General features: G+C 39.7%; 1 protein-coding gene across 1 annotated transcript; it reads left to right on the forward strand.

Annotated features, from left to right (window-relative positions):
• Positions 1 to 572: 572 nt before the first annotated feature.
• Positions 573 to 14,444, forward strand: NMUR2 (neuromedin U receptor 2). The gene is made up of 4 exons (XM_044241113.1): positions 573 to 1,440; positions 7,855 to 7,939; positions 10,860 to 10,985; positions 13,904 to 14,444. Exons 1-4 carry the CDS (start codon positions 724 to 726, stop codon positions 14,173 to 14,175), a joined length of 1,200 nt encoding a protein of 399 aa, XP_044097048.1. The 5' UTR covers positions 573 to 723; the 3' UTR covers positions 14,176 to 14,444.
• Positions 14,445 to 15,022: the final 578 nt, after the last annotated feature.

Here is a 15,022-nt window from a genome sequence, read left to right on the forward strand (position 1 = left end):
CGGATGGGACTGATTCTAAACCCCAGGGCCTGTTAGGATAGCAAGGCACTGCCCAAAGACTCTGAAGTGACAGACAGCAGGCAGGGCTAGAATATGTGCATGTGTTCTTTCAGGATTTGGATTCTGTTGTTGCTAGAGTCGAACCAAAAATGTCACACTGATCATGCTTTCCCCAGTAAGCCCTGAATTTCCAACGGAACAAGATAACTTAAGAAATCTATTGATCTCCCTTTTTTGTCATGCTGTGCAGGTGAAAAGGATCAATGGAAACTTGTATTCTCCTGCCCAAGACCCTGCAACTTTAATTTGCATTTCCACCAGATTCCCAGGACTCTGCAAAATGCACTGCTCAAAATGCCCACAGCTTATTCAAGGTAGAGTATCCCTGTTTGTGTCAGCTGTTTTCCCTGCTCCTTCCAATTCAGAGAAATGTCTCCCTCTCCTCTCCAGCTCTCTGCTTCCAAGCCAGCTCACAGACCCAGCCTTCCTCTTGCTGAGCATCTGACACACTCATTGGGCCACAGCTGTGGAGGGGCGGGGTCTCTAGCTCTTCAAAAGGGATCCGGGTCTGAACAGCCCAACCTTACTGAAGTGCTCACGCTCTCCCACCCTCTTTCCCCAGAGTCTGTGCTTTCCTGCCTGCTTTCTCTTTCTTTTCTGGCTCAGCCTGGGACACACGCTGATTATCAGAGGCGTCTCAGGTCTTGCATTTTAGTGTCAGTGATGGAAAAACACAAGAATGATTCCTGGATCCACCAGCAGGAACTGGAAGACCCATCCGAGAAATACCTGAACAGCAGCGAGGACTATCTGGCCTTCCTCTACGGGCCTCCCCGCAGCCAATTCTTCTTCCCAGTGACTGCAGTGTATGCCCTGATTTTTATAGTGGGGGTCATTGGCAATTTCCTTGTGTGCCTGGTGATTCTTAGGCACCAGACTATGAAGACACCCACCAACTACTACCTCTTCAGCCTGGCTGTTTCCGACCTTTTGGTCCTGCTCCTTGGGATGCCCCTGGAAGTCTACGAGATGTGGCGCAACTACCCCTTCCTGTTTGGGCTCGTGGGCTGCTACTTCAAGACGGCCCTCTTTGAGACGGTGTGCTTTGCCTCCATCCTCAGTGTCACCACCGTGAGCGTGGAGCGCTATGTGGCCATCCTCCACCCGTTCCGCGCCAAGATGAAGTGCACCCGGCGGCGGGCTCTCAGGATCCTCGGCATCGTCTGGGGCTTCTCTGTTCTCTTCTCTCTGCCCAACACCAGCATTCACGGCATCAAGGTCCACTACTTCCCCAATGGGTCCTTGGTCCCAGGCTCTGCCACCTGTGCAGTCATCAAGCCCATATGGATCTACAATTTCATCATCCAGGTCACTTCCTTCCTCTTCTACATCCTCCCCATGATTGTCATCAGTGTCCTCTACTACCTCATGGGGCTCAAAGTGAGTATCCAAGCTCGCTGGCTTAGGGCAGCATCCCTTCTCTCATGATTCAAAGTTCAGAGGAAAAATTGAGAACTGGAAAAATTCAGAATTGGAAGTATAGAGAAAAATAGAATGAGCTTAGAGGGGAAGCAGAAGTTAAAGGACTAGCCTCAAAATTAGGCAAATCCTACCACAACTATAAACCATTTCCTTTAAGTCACCTTGCATTACTCTTCCTTTATGCCTGTGGCTTTCAAATCTAGGAGTTCCTACCAGTCACCTAGAAATCTTACCCTGGGATTCAAAGTGCAGACCCCTCCCCCTGGGAAATTCTGATTCAGTAGGTCTGAGGTGGAGCCTCGTTTTAAACAGTGCAAGGTGGCCACCCTTGGAGGGAACATTCCACAGCTTGTTGTCTCCAGCCCCCATCTACTGCCTGTATTGAATTTTCCTCTGGACCAACTTGGTCAGAGTATAACATAAGCCATCTCTGCCTGTCTTCTACTCCAAGACAGACTTACAGTTTTAAAGTCAGACTGTCCCTTATGGTTGCTTTGACACTTTGGTTGAACTATCAGGCTAAAATGCAAAAATATGGCTTGAGGGGGACCAACCTGGATTTCTCTTGACCAGGTGGAAATTGAGGGACAGGATGTGAACAAAGCACATTAGAGTAGAAGAAAATGGGAATAAATGACAGCTGAGATGAATGAAAAACTATCACTTAGTTTGCAATATACAATAATTAGAGGTTCCTGTACTCAGGATGGTAAACTGATTCCCTCCCCCGCTTTTTAGGATCTAAATTAGCTGAGAGAAACTACTTTTGGTGAGGTAGTAGTGCATCTATATAGTTCCTCTCCTGGTATAGTCTGCATCCAAATTCATAGAGATGAAATCTAACTGTGACAGCTTTATGCCCATTTAAGGAGGCAGCTTGTGTAGGAAACAGTCTTGGGACCATTTTAGAGTCCCAGGTCGAAAGCTCACATAAAATACACTTTCAGGCAAGCCACACAATTCTCTCCTGGAGTTACTTTTCACATTTATAAAATGAAAAGGTCACATTAGATTATACCTAAGGCTCCTGATAGCTCTAACGGTCTGTGATAACTTAAAAAAAGGAATAAAATATCTGTGAGCAGGAGCAATGTGAATTATAAATGAAGGGAAAACAAAGCAAATATCACATTCACATCATCTGCTTCAAGATGGCTCTGCTACCATGTATTCTCTGACAATTAATGTACTCCCACAAGAAAAAGGTGAATGTCAGAAATGAGTGCCCCACAATGGTCCTTTTCCATATCTGCTGTGCCTAAGGTGAGCAGCAGAATCCAATTAGGAAGAACAAGTTCCAAGAACCACAGATGTCTGGACAAAGGAGTAAATTTAATCAGGCAGAGAGTTTTGCCAATCTCCTCTTGGAGGGCTGGCCCCTCTACATTGAGAGACACATGCCACCCCAGACTAGCTTGCAGTGTCTTAGAATGCCCTGTGTATAACACTGGAGGAAAAGGACTTCTGCATGATTCCAAATATCAAGAGCCCTATGAGAAATCTCTACCCCAAACTGACCAATACCATTTTGTCCAACACCAAACAATCATTAATCTTGGGTTAATTTGGAAGAAGCATTTAACTTGGAGTAGGAAACATGCATCCCCTACCCCCAACCAATTACTTTGTGTTTCACTTTGTTTTATTATCATGAACCTATAGCCACCTTTTATTAGAAGCTAAGGAACAGCTCAGAAAACAGCTTAGAAACTACCTAGTTTGCTTTATGTGTATAGTGCAACATATAAAATTCCTGTTCTCAGGAAGGATAAACTGTTACCCAGAGGACACCAGGGAAGGACACTGCTTAGTAAGTCACTGCTAGAAGAATTTAAAGATCTGTAGTCAGGAGCAATAGGTCCTAGTCTATGGCATTGGCCTCGGGGTCTTTGCACATGTTGTACCTTTTGCTATATCATTGCCTGAATTGTTCCTACTGTTGACCATCACAATCCCTTTTGCTTTTCTAACTCTAACTTATCCTTTCAATCATACTTCATCCACACTTTCTTTGTGAAGCTCTGCCTGACTCTCTAGCTGCATCTGGTCCCTGTGTATGTGCTATGAATCCTGGTGATTTTCCTCACCGCATTTCTTACAGCTTAAAATTCTATATTTGTGGGTTCCTTAATTTGTTTTCTCCAACTAGACTGTAAGCTAAATGAATTAATTAATGAATGAATGAGTGAAGAAGTTAAATTATTTCCTTTATTGCTAGACTCCAGCTTGTCAACCTTCAAAAGAGAATTAGAAACATTATTTTACAGAGCTTTTTGATCTAAGAGATTTAAGAGATAAGCAAATCTGATGATTATTAAGTTATTGGCTCCCTTGGCAAATCTAAAGTTATGATTGATTTTGACTTTGGTACTCACTGCCTTCAGAAGGCAAAAAAAAAAAAGAAGAAAGAAAGAAAGAAAAAAGAAAAAAAAGAAAAAGGAAAGAAAAGGAAAAACAACAACAACAAAAAACTAAGCCTGATGAAACCACTGGACCAAAGAAGAAGGGAGGGCATATATATGCTCAAAGCTGAGCATTCAGGACATGAGGAGCCACTGAGATGCTCTCTATGTTTAGAACATGTTAGAGATAGCAAACAGACAACCCCAGAATTTCCTTCTCTCTGAGAGGAAGTTCTTTTGGAGCTCTCATCTAGTAGTTGTAATTCTGCATGCAGCCTTAACACTGGAACTGAGGAAGATGGATTATGAATTGCAGCAAAATCCAGCCATGCCAGACAGAGTTGCACTCATTTTTTTCCCCAAATAAACAGATTTCATTCAGATTGTAGGCATATTTACACAACAGCTAGGATTATATTTTGGTATTCTGAAGCTTAGTCTCCACACACCACATAAATGAACATCTGCTGGAATGATTATCATCATATAAACAACTGATCAGCATAATATATCAACCTGAGTCAGCCCCATTGACCTCACCCCTCACCTTTTATGTTACACAACTAAGGAGGAATAGGATAGGGGATGGGAAGACCTCTGAGCTTCCTATTCAGTAACCACAATTTTTCACTCATTTTGTATCTTCACTTTTTTTAAAAAAGATTTTATTTACTTATTTGACAGAGAGAGAGAGATCACAAGTAGACAGAGAGAGGGGGAAGCAGGCTCCCCACTAAGCAGAGAGCCCAATTCGGGGCTTGATCCCAGGACCCTGAGATCATCACCTGAGCTGAAGGCAGAGGTTAACCCACTGAGCCACCCAGGTGCCCCATATCTTCACTTTTAAAATGAAAATTCAGAAGTGGGTAGAATACTTAGTGGCTGAATATCTATTTTGCAAAACATCTGAAGGGAAATAAAAGTGTCCAAACTTAAAGCAGTATTAAATGTTGGTTAGACAAATTGTTTGGATTCTATTCTACTACATTGCCTCCTTCAGATTCTGTTGAAATAATGTATATGATGCATAAATACTCAGTTTTTCACTCTTTCCCTCTGGCTAGTTGTATCACTAAAACCTACAGAAGCTGAAAAGTAAGCAATGATTAACACATTTATAATTTTCTTTTCATTGCAAACCACACTGTACAGAAAGCCTGTTTGTGAAAGAACTGTATGAACTGTTCACTTTATGTTTGATTTAAGGAAACTGTTTCTTGAAGTAGAGAAATTACCAAAGAAAACTGTTAAACCCACCCACATAAGGGACTAAGAGGTCCCAGTAGTTTCTCATTGTTCTTAATTTTGGACTGAAATCAAATACTGGGATAAGTACCTTGTGACAATGACAAATTTTTAAAAATGGTATGAAACAATTGGAACCTTCTGTAGATTTAATTGATGATGAGTTAGTAAGATTTGCACTTTGATTTATTACTCTTACCTTAACAACAAGGCAGGGATTTTTGGTTTTGTTTGTTTGTTTGTTTGTTTGTCTCTGCTTCTGGCTGCTTCTTTGTCTCAAACAAGTGCTACTTATGGGTGAGCAGTGCCATGAGGAGAATTTCTGTTAGGGACTCAGAAATCCATGACTGGACACACAGACATAAATAAATAACCCTTTTTCATCAAAATTCAGTTTTTATGATGTCTTTCAATTAAGAGGACAAAAACCAGAATAACAATAGTAATACACAGCTTACTGAGTATCACGTGCCACACACTAAAATGCATGTTCTACCCGTCTTATTCTGTTTCACCATTAAGTTTATAACCTCTTATCTTCAGTTTCCTCCCATCTCTTCCTAATAACTGCACAGTACTTTCCCTTATTTCTTTCCAAGTCCTAGGTGACCTCTGAAGGGTCAAATCTCACAGGAAATTTAATCCCTCACTTTGTGAAGACACAGGTGTATGTTGAGAGCATCAATATATTCAGAGACAGATGGTTAGCTTTGTTAATCATCCAAGTGGATGCTTTAGGACCACACGAGTCCTGAAGCATGTAGAACCATGCACTATCTGATTTTTAGGAGCTTATGTGTTTGTTAGAGACAGGATATTTTTTTGTTGAGCTTTGGAGGCAACTTTTAATGACCCTCCGGTCCAAGTCTTATTTGATTTTAAATACCTTCTTTACAGTACCCTATAAAAATGCCATCCAGCCCAGGAAGCTCACTGATTAGAGAAGTTTGTTCTACTGTTGCACATAACCACACCAATCTCTCTCTCTCTCTCTCTCTCTCTTTCTCTCTTTTTTATCTTGAATTGGAATATATCTTCCAATAATCTGATCCTAATCTACCCAAGATTATATAGAGTAAATTGAACTTTCCTTCCACCTAATGCCCTTGATCCGTGTTTCAGAACTTTCTACAGTGTTAAGGAAGGAACCCCAACTCAATCTGGCAATATATGATAGGAAGTATACACCTGAAAAGTTAAAAGGTAGAGCTGTCTTTTGATGAAGATTAATTCCATAAAACACGCAATGTTCTCAAAGACCTAGCTTTATTTCTGTTTCTTTGCTCTTCTTTCTATACTGTTGATTTAAACCTCAAGATCGTCACAGTAAGCCATTGGTGGCTCCAAGCACTTCCCTCATGGTGGGGGAAAAATAGCTCTTGTATTCCAGAACTCACATGCAGAAAACAAGAAGGCTCTCAATGAAAGAGAATCAAAAGTTCTATTCCTAGAAGTACAAGCAAGCATCTGAAATATCTTTGATTCCAATTATGCAGTCACTGTGATTGAAGGTTAGTAGTTACATTATTCAAGGACTGAATCTGGAGCTGGAGATGGGATCATTTCCATCTAAATTAACGACTAACAATGCAGAAGGACTAAATTCTCTAAAGGAAAATCAGGATACCACTAGTAGGAGAAGAAGAGAATAAATGTTAGAGAATCAGTCACAACTATATACTATACTACCTTCTAGATATTTGATAATAGTTTATCATGAGTCCTTAAAGCTTTAAAGCCTTAAAACTTTCTTTCTCTTTAGTTTCCCCCCAAACTAAAATTATGTGAATTAAAGAGAAGAAAATTCTACAGCTAAGTGAATAATGCAAATCTTCAGTGCTATGGGAGTTCAGAGGAAGGAGAGGAAAATGGGCTCCGGTGGCCACCAGAGTCTTCTAGAGTAGATGGGACTTGAACAGGGTAGGGAAAATTGCATGCATAGGTAGTGTTAATATTTGAAATTTTAGAAACTTCTCTAAGGATCACCACATCTTACAACAGGATGAGTATTCTTTAACATCTAAACTCAGAAACATATGCACTCTTATCAATAATATTAGTAACACAGATATTCCCAAATTGTGCTCCTCAAGATGTACTAGGTATTCCACTGAAAAGGACTGAGTCAGAGGGAATATTGTTGAGGCACAGAAGCACTGTCTCCCTTGAAGCTGGGAGGGTGAGGAGATAAATGGGGTGTGGAAGGTGGGGATGGGGGAAGGGTGATACACAACCCCCCATGAAGATATTCATAGTGTCCATCAAGCACATTAAAGAATCTGAGAGGACCCATAATAAAAACTATAAACTTTATGAAACAGAAATAATATCCATTTTTGTTTTCTACTGTCTACCTACTCTATAGCAGAGGATTCCATTCTAATAATCATTGAATGAATAAATGAAAAAGGCTACCTAACATTTTCAACTTTAGATGTCATACTTTTTATCAAATACCTATTAATATGCTACATAACTAGGGTTTTATAGAATAGCATGTGATACATGGTAGCTTTATAATGTAGCCACAACCATCCGTCCAGTTGAGTTAGATGACTTGAATCCAACTTCACCTCCAACTTATTAAACGTTTGACAAATTCTTATAGTTCTTTAAGTCCCAGATTTTTGTCTGCAAAATCAATGTTAGAGTTAACACTTCCAGGATCTGGTCAGAAGGAAACAATGTTTCCTTCCCTTGGTATCTTTTTCCACTTCCTTTGCAGCTCAAGAAAGACCACCTCCTTGGGGCAGATGAAGCAGCTGCAAATATTCAAAGACCTGCCAGAAAATCTGTCACCAAAATGCTGTGTAAGTCTTCCACTTTTTTCGGGCCTTGGTTGGTTGGTTTGTGAAAGCAAAGGACATGGATTTTGTACTGAGAAAGTGCTGATGGGATCAGAATCAAAATACTCCTGAACCACAACATCGAAACCTTGGTTTTCTCAAGCTCCTAGGACCTGTCTGTCTTGTTTCTATTTTAGTTTTTAACCCTCAAACAATACACAAAATTGCATCACTAGAATACACTCTGTGGGCTATTCAGTAAATCTCACTCTGTAAATCTTGCTCTCTGCAATTGTGAGCATTTCTTTTCCTCTCTAAAATGAGCAGGTACGGGGGGCGGGGCTAGGTGGATCAGTCAGTTTAGGGTCAGACACTCGGTTTTGGCTCTGGTCCTAAGATTGAGCCCTAGTCGGCTCTGTGCTCAGAAAGGATTCTCTCTCTCTCTCTCTCTCTCTCTCTCTCTGCCCCTTTGCCCCTCCCCTGCCTCTCTCTCTAAAATAAATAAGCCTTAAAAATAAAATAAAATGAGTAGGTGATTTTTAACCTATTTTGAGTTATGAGGTTTAAAAAAAAAAACTATGATGAAAGCTGTGAACTCTACACTTAGAAAATGTGCAAATACACATACACAAAACATTTTGCATCCATTTCAGGGGATCCTGTGCCTCCTGACACCCATCCTTGAACTCCCTGGGATCCCTTAATTCCACATTTAAGAACATCTGGCCAAGAGTAACTCTAAGCCATCAGCCTGCCTATAACATTGTATCATTTTATACAAAACAGTACACTCTTTTTTTGCATAGAGATGTTTTAAAACCCAGGAACTGATCAACAGTCTCCCAAAAGAATGTTATAAATGTATGATCCTACACTGGGGTATGAGAGATATTGATGAAAAAGGAGATTTATAATAAATTTCCCAAGTCAAAACCTAAGGTTTGGAAGAAACAAATCCTTCAGGCTAATATTCATATAAAGCACTCACTATAACTATGTGGGGTTTATGAACAAAAAAACTGCGAAAGTCACTAAAGTTTGTCTAATAGTCATCTTCCTGGAAATTGTTTAGCCCCTGTTGGCATTTGACTTTCCCTATTGAGAAATCTCATGTCTTCATTATCTCCCCCTTTCATTATCTCCCCCTTCCCTTTTTCCTTGACCAAAATCTGCTCTTACAAAAAGACTTGAAGTGCACTCACATTCAAGTCACAGTGATAAAATATACAGTAAAGAATTTATTTGTCTTTGGGGGATAGAGTGTTCAATTTTAACAGTAACTACATTTTTTTTAAAAAAAAAGATTTATTTATTTACTCAAGAGAGAGAAAGAGAGCATGGTGGGGGGGCTGGGGGGAGGAGAGAGAGAAATAATCCAGAACAGACCCTGCTGAGCGATGAGGGGCTCAATCTCCTGACCCCAAGATCACGAGATCACAACCTGAGCTGAAATCAAGAGCTGGACACTTAACCTGCTGACCCCACTGAGGGCCAACACTAATTAAATTTTTAACTAAAGGGAATAGTAGGCAGTATACTATTATTCTCTTAGGTAAAAATTTAATTAGGGTTTTTAGTTAAAACAGATTAGGGACTTTTCCCCGGGGGGTAAATTCAGAAGATCTTTCAGATATTCTTGGAACTATACCACACAGACCACTTACTCTGAATAAGTTACTGCCAACAGAAAACATATGTACCATTTACTATGGAAACTTCAATTGTACTCACAAATTCAGAGAATTGTAAAATAAACACTCATGTATGTACCCATCACTCAGCTTCAATCATTATCAACTCATAGCTAATCTTGTTTCATCTATATTCCTATCTCTCCCTTAGCCCCTACAAAATTGTTCTGAGGCAAATTTCAAGCATCATGTCTTGGGAAATGAAAGTATTTTATAACTTCAGAAGAGAAAAAAAAAATATTTATATTGGTGAAGACTGAATGCCCCAAAGAAAAACTATGGTAGCACTAATATCTGCCTTGGGAGCTGAAAATAAAAAAATAAAAAAATAAAAAAAAACTGGGCAATAGTATATTTCTGTGCATCTATAATTATTTAAAAAGAAAAAAGAAGAAATTAGAAGGAAACCTGTACTCTAAAAAGTTATAATATAATAGATATATCCCCATCCCAATGAAAAGATGCTTGTAAAGCAATATTATGCTCATGATTCTTCCCTTTCTTTCTGTCCCTCCCACCCCTTACAGAATGACTGAATTCAGAGAAGTTTCTAATTATTTCCAGAGGAACAATATAAAACCATACAACATTTTACCACATCCTACATTAATAGTTTGTAGTTAATCTATGACTTTAAAAAACACCAACGGCTTGAACCCAATCACTATATTTCTATCACCAGTTTACATGGTTCCAACAACCTTCTTGTAACATATTTTCCACAATATAATGTTTTCAGAACTTTGAATAAAGGCAATACTATTTTCAGTGTTCCAAGTTAAACTTAAATTATATAAGAAATCTTGTACAATCATATGGAAAACTGATCCTAAATTCTATATAATTCATTCCCATGTGCAAATATTCTATGTAAAGGCTCCTTAAGATCTAGATGGTCAATTATAATGATAGCTTAAGGAAGATGGCAGGGGGGCACCTGGGTGGCTTAGTGGGTTAAAGCCTCTGCCTTCAGCTCAGGTCATGATCTCAGGGTCCTGGGATGGAGCCCCGCATCAGGCTCTCTGCTCGGCAGGGACCCTGCCTCCCCCTCTCTCTCCACCTGCCTCTCTGCCTACTTGTGATCTCTGTCAAATAAATAAAATCTTTAAAAAAAATAAAAGATTTATGAAAAAAAAAAAGAAAGAAAGATGGGGGGAGGAATGTTAGAAGGAATGGATGGACTCAGAGTAGGCATTGCATACCTATCCTTGCTTTGACTGTCTTTTGCTCTTTCATTCATCATCCTTTTCCAGTTGTCTTGGTCTTAGTGTTTGCTCTCTGTTGGGCCCCATTCCACATTGACCGGCTCTTCTTCAGCTTTGTGGAGGAGTGGACTGAACCCCTGGCTGCTGCGTTCAATCTCATCCACGTGGTGTCAGGTAACATTTTGGCTTGCTTGGTTACATCAGAAATGTCCTGGTAATTACAGCTGCTTCATCTTGCTTGGAGCACTTGGTTCTACTGCATATACTGTGATTATGGGGACCCACCATACAACAAAGAACACACTTGATTTTTATTTCATTCACATATTGATGAGGTATGTTATAAATCCAAAAGAAATATACCAGATCAGTATTTTAGATGCTACTTTATTGAAGACCTCAACTGTAAGCATGATGATTACAGCAGGAAAGTGGTCTAAGAGGTGATTCCTTTGTTTTGCTTCCAATGACCACATAAATGAAATGATTCTTATTAGTTAAACATCCGTGTTTAATCCCTGCAATCTCATATTATCTTCAGCAAGTGTTAGATCCTCATGGAAACCAACCAAATGTTATTCACGAGGCATCAAGGTCTGTTTTTAGGCTGCTGTAATGCTGCTTGGGAATGATACCATGGAATTTGGTGGAAAGAGTGGTAGAAAGGTCATTAAAGTCAGAGGACCTGGATTTGCATCTCATTCCCATCAGAGTGATCTGAAGAATGAGGCCTCCTTCATGTCAAAGTTACCTCAACTATAAAATGGCAGTAATGCCTGCTCTGTACAATCCATGGGCTGATGATGTAAGAAGTAAATGAAGCTGCGTGATACTACATTATCTTTCTATAATGATCACAACAAGTAGATGCTATCATCACCATTTTACAGCTGAAAGTTCCACAAAAAAGAACTGCTTTGCCCAAAGTCACTTGGCGGCAAACGGTAAAAACAACCCAAGTCATCCAACTTCAAGTTCAGGGTTCTATACTCCAAAGTGGAGAAGAGAATGGTCACCCACGTCCTTCTTTCTCAGTTAGTGTGACTGTTAGGGAGACCACCCTGCTCCTCTACATCAATGAGTCACTGGCTGGTTCTGTGGGCTCTTTAGATTACCAAAGACATCACCAGAGAGGAGAAAGAAGAACAACTTGTGCGTAGGACACTCCATGTGTGCATAAAGCAAAGACCACAGTGTTCATAGGAGTATTGAATGCCATGTACATTATCTGTTTTCAATCACCATCTCTTTTGTACTCAGTAGGCCTTGTGAACTGAACTGTTTATACCTGGACATTAGTACTTTCCTCCATGTTAAATTTAATTGTGAATTCTGGGTGAAATCTCAAAAATATTTATAGCTCTTAGCTTATCTTTGTGGTTAAGATGAGAAAAATGGAAGTGACAAAATAAATTGGAAAACTCCACGAGATCACATGGGACTTAACTAGTTGACTCTCCATCTCCAGATGCATCAAGACAACCATTTTAAGATTTCCAAATTATAGCATTTACATTAACATTTTCCTGCTAAAGTATCATCTCTCTCTTCCCCATATTGCCAACCAGATGAAGTCTAAACCTCTTCAATGTTACTAAAAAAGTGCCTACAACTTGCCTTTTAATCAAGTTATGTATTTCCGTTCATAAACTACACATTTGTCAATCTAGTTAATTCGAGAATTCTTCACATTCTGTATTATTCCTGCATAATATAACCATTCCTGCCTCTGCACATTTGCACAGGCTGTGCCTTCTACCACAGAACTCTCTCCTCTCTTCCCCAATTATCTATGCCTGCTTCAGGGGCTGGTTAGTATTCAGTCAGTAGCCACTATTAAATCCTTCATGACTATCATAGTCCTTGTGCTTATGCTATCATGTGAATTTCCATAGGATGACTGTTAGTATCAGATATTTTTCTCTTAACAGAGTTTGGTATTATTATTTTGTCAGCAGCTAAAGTTAGGCATAGATTTTGCCTCTATAATACCATTCTAAGTCCTGGGAGAACAAAGTTTAAATCTACTACCTCTAATGAGCCTCAAAGTTTCTGGAACAAAATAAGAATTTATTGAATGAATTAACAGTCCACAGCAATACACTTCTTCTATATTCCTCCCTGTCCAGTTCTGTGCATAGGGCATATGGCACTCTGTAGGTCCTGAACTACATAAATGGGGACAACCATGACTATGTTGATGATAGTGCCTATTGCTTATTTTATATTCTTAGCCATTCTCAATCCCTCTGTGGATAGCATCTCAACTTTAGCTTCACAGTAATTCAGGGAGGTGGGTTAGGATGGTATTCCCATTCCCATTTCATGGAGAAAAGAACTGTAGTCTTCTAAGGTCACAGAATAAGCAAGAGCCAAGATCAGAAACACAGTCCTCTACTTCTCAACCTTAGGCCTATCGTGGGCCTTGAGGGAAAAAAATAGGATACAGCAAAAAGAGAAGTGTGTATACCAAGGAGGAAAATGACAGTGTACAAAGCATTTGGTGGAGAAAACAAATGGCAATATAGAATTATTTATTAGTAAAGTTGGAAGATGGGAAGAGCCATCAAGGGGAAAGGCTAAGTAGGAAAGGGGCATTGGGGCATACTTTTTGAAGAGACAGTTAGCATTATAAGAAATATCAGCAGGGACTGTGCCTTAACTGATTTACCATTCCTCTCTTACTTGCAGTTTCAAATTATAGATTTAAGCAAAGCTCCAATGAGATAAAAAAAAAGTCTCTCTTTCCTCTGATACTTAAGCATCTCTCGTTAATACTTTGAAAGCATGTTCTTTAATTAAACAAGTGGGGATCAAAGGAAATTGCCAAGCATCTCAGAGAGATCTCATGCCAGCCTAAATTTTTCCAAGACTCTTTAATCTTTCTGTGTTTGATTCCTAAATACACAGGTGGTAGATCCATTCAGAGCATTTTGTATTCTCAATTAGAGTCCTGTATATATTAATACTTCCCAAAGAGAATTACTTCACAGGGATTCAAAGCTTTTGTTAAATATTTATGCTTTGCTCTATCATGCCTCTCACTCAGTTTCTCCTCTGTGTGTCTCTTTTTTTAATCTCCTGTGTTCCAGGTGTCTTCTTCTACCTGAGCTCAGCCGTCAACCCCATTATCTATAACCTACTCTCTCGCCGTTTCCGGGCAGCATTCTGGAACGTGATCTCTCCTTGCAAACAGGGGCACTCCCAGCACCACGCACAGGGGCCACCTGCTCAGCGGAACATCTTCCTGACAGAATGTCCCCTTGTGGACCTGACTGAAGATGCAGGTCCCCAGTTCCCTTGTCAGTTGTCAATCAGCAGCTCTCACCTCCATACAACCCTCTGTACTGGACAGGTACCATAAAAGGAATGCTCAAAGGGTTGACATTCCTCTATGCTGCCTTACCGTAGGGAAGGACATCTGTAATTTATGGCTCCTGTTGTGATAATAGGGAGGTTAAATGAGTCTTAGAATTTACATACCCACTTCTAATTTGGGTGGGTTCTCTTTTTTAAACAAACTTCTACTAAAACTGGATCTAAAACCTAGAACCTCCTGATTTTTAGTGACCTTTCCATTATCCTAACTGACTCATGCCCCTTCACTAGTTCATGGAAAGAAAAAAATATATATATTATGACCAGTAAAGTGTGATACCTATACTTTGAGTAATTTTTATTTTGGGAAATAATTTATCCTGACTCATCTGCACTTGGAGTTAAGCTGTTAACTCTCACAACCAATGGCCCCTGTGGGACATAAAAGGGAGACCTGTAGATGCTATGCTATTTTACATATTTGAGGGATCCATGTCAATGTTCTTCCACAGCAAAGTATTATCCTACTGCTTCACCTTTTGTTGTTATATGTAATTCATCAGTATTTTGAAGCCTGTTACTTGAAGAGTCCTGGTAATATGGGGATGCCTCTTAGAACTATTATTCCCACCTTCCTGATCCTCAAGTCATTCTCAGTCATTCCTCACCAGGAATGAGATCAGATCCAAGTTCTACTTAGAGAAGAAAGGGAAGAGGGAGAAGGCCATGAGGAGGGTCAAAAGAGGCATAAAATGATCCAAACACAAATTCATCTATTTTCATAATTTGCTTTAGACATGGATTTCTAAAGTCTTACTTCATAAGCAGATAGACGTATGGTCTACAATCTTGGGAAAAAACCCAGGTCAGATATAACTACTGGTCTCAAACCC

This window comes from Neovison vison, chromosome 1 (genome assembly GCF_020171115.1).
Source record: "Neovison vison isolate M4711 chromosome 1, ASM_NN_V1, whole genome shotgun sequence".
NCBI lineage: Eukaryota > Metazoa > Chordata > Mammalia > Carnivora > Mustelidae > Neogale > Neogale vison.

What these genes read in the sequence shown, in the direction of transcription:
- NMUR2 (XM_044241113.1), top strand. Translation starts at nt 724, where the DNA reads ATGGAAAAACACAAGAATGATTCCTGGATCCACCAGCAGGAACTGGAA. An exon ending in ACTACCTCATGGGGCTCAAA is followed by an intron (nt 1,441 to 7,854) that starts GTGAGTATCCAA and finishes CTTCCTTTGCAG; the next exon opens with CTCAAGAAAGACCACCTCCT. An exon ending in TCTCATCCACGTGGTGTCAG is followed by an intron (nt 10,986 to 13,903) that starts GTAACATTTTGG and finishes CCTGTGTTCCAG; the next exon opens with GTGTCTTCTTCTACCTGAGC.